This window comes from Pinus tabuliformis, chromosome 5_1 (assembly GCF_031772625.1).
Source record: "Pinus tabuliformis cultivar Carrire ecotype Pingquan chromosome 5_1, CPIR1, whole genome shotgun sequence".
Taxonomy (NCBI): Eukaryota; Viridiplantae; Streptophyta; class Pinopsida; order Pinales; family Pinaceae; genus Pinus; species Pinus tabuliformis.
In genome coordinates this window covers 630,332,103-630,334,612 of record NC_142305.1, presented here as the reverse complement: position 1 = coordinate 630,334,612, position 2,510 = coordinate 630,332,103, and the positions used below count along the sequence as shown (strand labels likewise).

The window sequence follows — 2,510 nt, the reverse complement described above, 5'->3', positions numbered from 1 at the left end:
ACTATGACCTTTCCTTCTATAATGTGTACTGAAATTATGAGATTGCAGTAGCATTTATAAAAGAGAAAGAAGGCACATGCTTGCTAGTTGTTTTTTTGTGCTTAGACTCTTCTAAATTAACAATTTAGTTGTTAAAGTCGATACTATAGAATAAGCTTAGAGCCAACTGCATGACAATAATAGCATAGCCATCAACTTGACGTAGATCAATGAACTTCGTGATTAGCATGCAACAATTGATGAAGAGTACCAAAGTGAAGAGTTAATACCCATAGCATTAGATGGGTCCTCTTCTTCTTTGTAGCATTTTGTTTAGGGGGTTTATGCTGGTCCGCTTTGAGAATATATGGAAGCATCTTGTCCAAAAAGAGACCAGCTTGGAGAGTGTTGCAAGGATGGAGTAAAATCTCTAATTCATGAGTAAGGAGGATAGCAATAGATAGCTCTCATCCATGTTTGAGACGCACTTTTTCATAGTCTCGTACGTGTAATTTAACACCATGTTGGGTGTCTAATGTGTTATGTGTTTAAAGTACCTTAAAACATCAAAATGATAATTAAAAAAAAAAACTGCAAAAAAGGGCTTACAATGAAATACAGCAGCAGCCCTCAGATAAACGTACATAATAATAATATACAGTGAAAAGCGTAGCAGAGACTGCGCTTTGCTTAGGCTGTACGACTTTTCAAAAAGCTAACTGTATCCATGGAAAGCTGTTGAGCCATCCATGGATGGTGAACTTCCAGTTCTCTAATAGCCATATCGTATAATTCACGGTTTGGATCCTCTGAAGACAAAATATTGTGCGCAGCTTTCTTAGTTATCTCTAAACCATGTAAGTAGGCCAGCTTTAGAGTTTCAATAAATGCATACTTTAGCATGGCATGTTGGGAGATGAAATTATCCAACCTCCTAAGGAGAAGTTGCACTTGGTAGAAATGGGCAAGCTTAACAAGTTCCCTGTAATGAGCATGCATATCTTCATCACTAAGCTGAGCAGTGTACAAGAACTTCAGAAAGGCTCTCACACTTTCTCCTCCACCTTCATGAATTTCCACTCGTTTTGTTTCTTTTTCTTTCATATCGACTTCTTCCAGCATTGCTCGGAAAACATCTGATCTACTTGGCTGCACAAATTACAGAACATCCATCATCAGAATACTCATAACACAATAATAATATTGAAGGTGGAGAACCGCAATAATATTGAAGCTGGAGAACCACAAAACTCACGAGAATAAAAGAGTGTGCAGTAAGCGAGGATCCGTCTGATGTGCAAAAGAGGGTAACGTCTCCACTCTCATATAATTCGGTTGGATCAGAGCTCCACTTTCTCAGAAACTTAGCATCATGTTTAGACTTGTAAAACCGTTCCTGTATTTTTAAATTGTCCTCACGATCAGCATCAAGAAATTTTTCCAAATCCTGGGTCTTGTCATACAGCTTTTTAAAACAAGGGGGACAGACACCACCGTTTCTGCCGAGATGACCGCAATTGAGCTGTGGCATTGGCGCTGCCATGCTACTGCCTGCATTCAATAAAAATGTAAATTAATTTGGAGGGAGGTGGTGGAAAGCAATAGAGCTCCGTTCAATTAATATTTCTCCACTGTATCTACCATACCTGAGAGGGAAACAGCGAGAATTGTTCTAATATTAAAGTTAATTGCTGTCTGAAGCGAAAAACGGAAATTGGTTGTTATCGACAAAAGATGCTAGAAATAAATATACCGTATCTTTGGCCACATATAAATATACGTGTGCTGCTTATTTCATTAGTAGCGTCGGTCACGATTTATACATGAAACTCTAAACCGTGTAAGTGCCATTATTGATTAGCATAGGGTCTACTAATCCATCTTAGTTTTGGTGAGACTAATCTCCTATGCTCTCTTTGTCTCATGTTAATTGTATTGTATGGAGGCCTTAGGTATAACTAAACATTTCATTTTCCGAAGTGTTTTGCATTGTTAAATGCTAAATGAAATATATAAAATAGTTTTTATTAAATGTAAAATGAAATTTATATTTATAAAATAGTTTTTATTAAATGCAAAATGAAATTTATTACATGGTTTTTATAAATAAATGTCTTTCGGATTTAGGGAAAATTTTAAGAACCCCCTAAATTTACATGTATAAAAATGGGCGAATCTCCATGGTATATAGGAAAAATGGAAGGCAATTTTATCAATAATATGATATGTATATATAATTTTTTGGCGAATCTGTCACCAGGCATGGCGAATATTTTACTCAATTATAAAATCTTGTGTTTATTGAATACACAAATGAAATCGTTGCATTTCTTTAAAATATCTTTTGAAATCAAAATTACCGAAATTACATATCGATAACCTAGTGGGTGTAGGATAAAATTCACCCGTGCCATTCACAAAAAGCATGAGAAAAAACCTAATACTATATATAAAACCAAGAAAAATTTAAATTCATCACTTCTAGGGACCTCGTAACCACCCTGCCAATACACAAGTATGTTCCTGTTTGC

The 2,510-nt window shown here is 35.7% G+C and overlaps 1 protein-coding gene across 1 annotated transcript; it reads right to left on the bottom strand.

Moving 5' to 3' along the window:
• Nucleotides 1–669: 669 nt before the first annotated feature.
• Nucleotides 670–1,522, bottom strand: LOC149166531 (BTB/POZ domain-containing protein At4g08455-like). Its single transcript, XM_089430185.1, has 2 exons — nt 1,235–1,522; nt 670–1,128 (listed from the first exon to the last, which is right to left on the bottom strand). Exons 1-2 carry the CDS (start codon nt 1,520–1,522, stop codon nt 670–672), a joined length of 747 nt encoding a protein of 248 aa, XP_089286311.1.
• Nucleotides 1,523–2,510: the final 988 nt, after the last annotated feature.

Excerpts from the sequence above, each read along its gene's own strand:
- LOC149166531 (XM_089430185.1), bottom strand. The coding sequence starts at position 1,522 with ATGGCAGCGCCAATGCCACAGCTCAATTGCGGTCATCTCGGCAGAAAC. Across the intron at positions 1,129-1,234 it reads CTGCACACTCTTTTATTCTC|CCAAGTAGATCAGATGTTTT; the intron begins GTGAGTTTTGTG and ends TAATTTGTGCAG.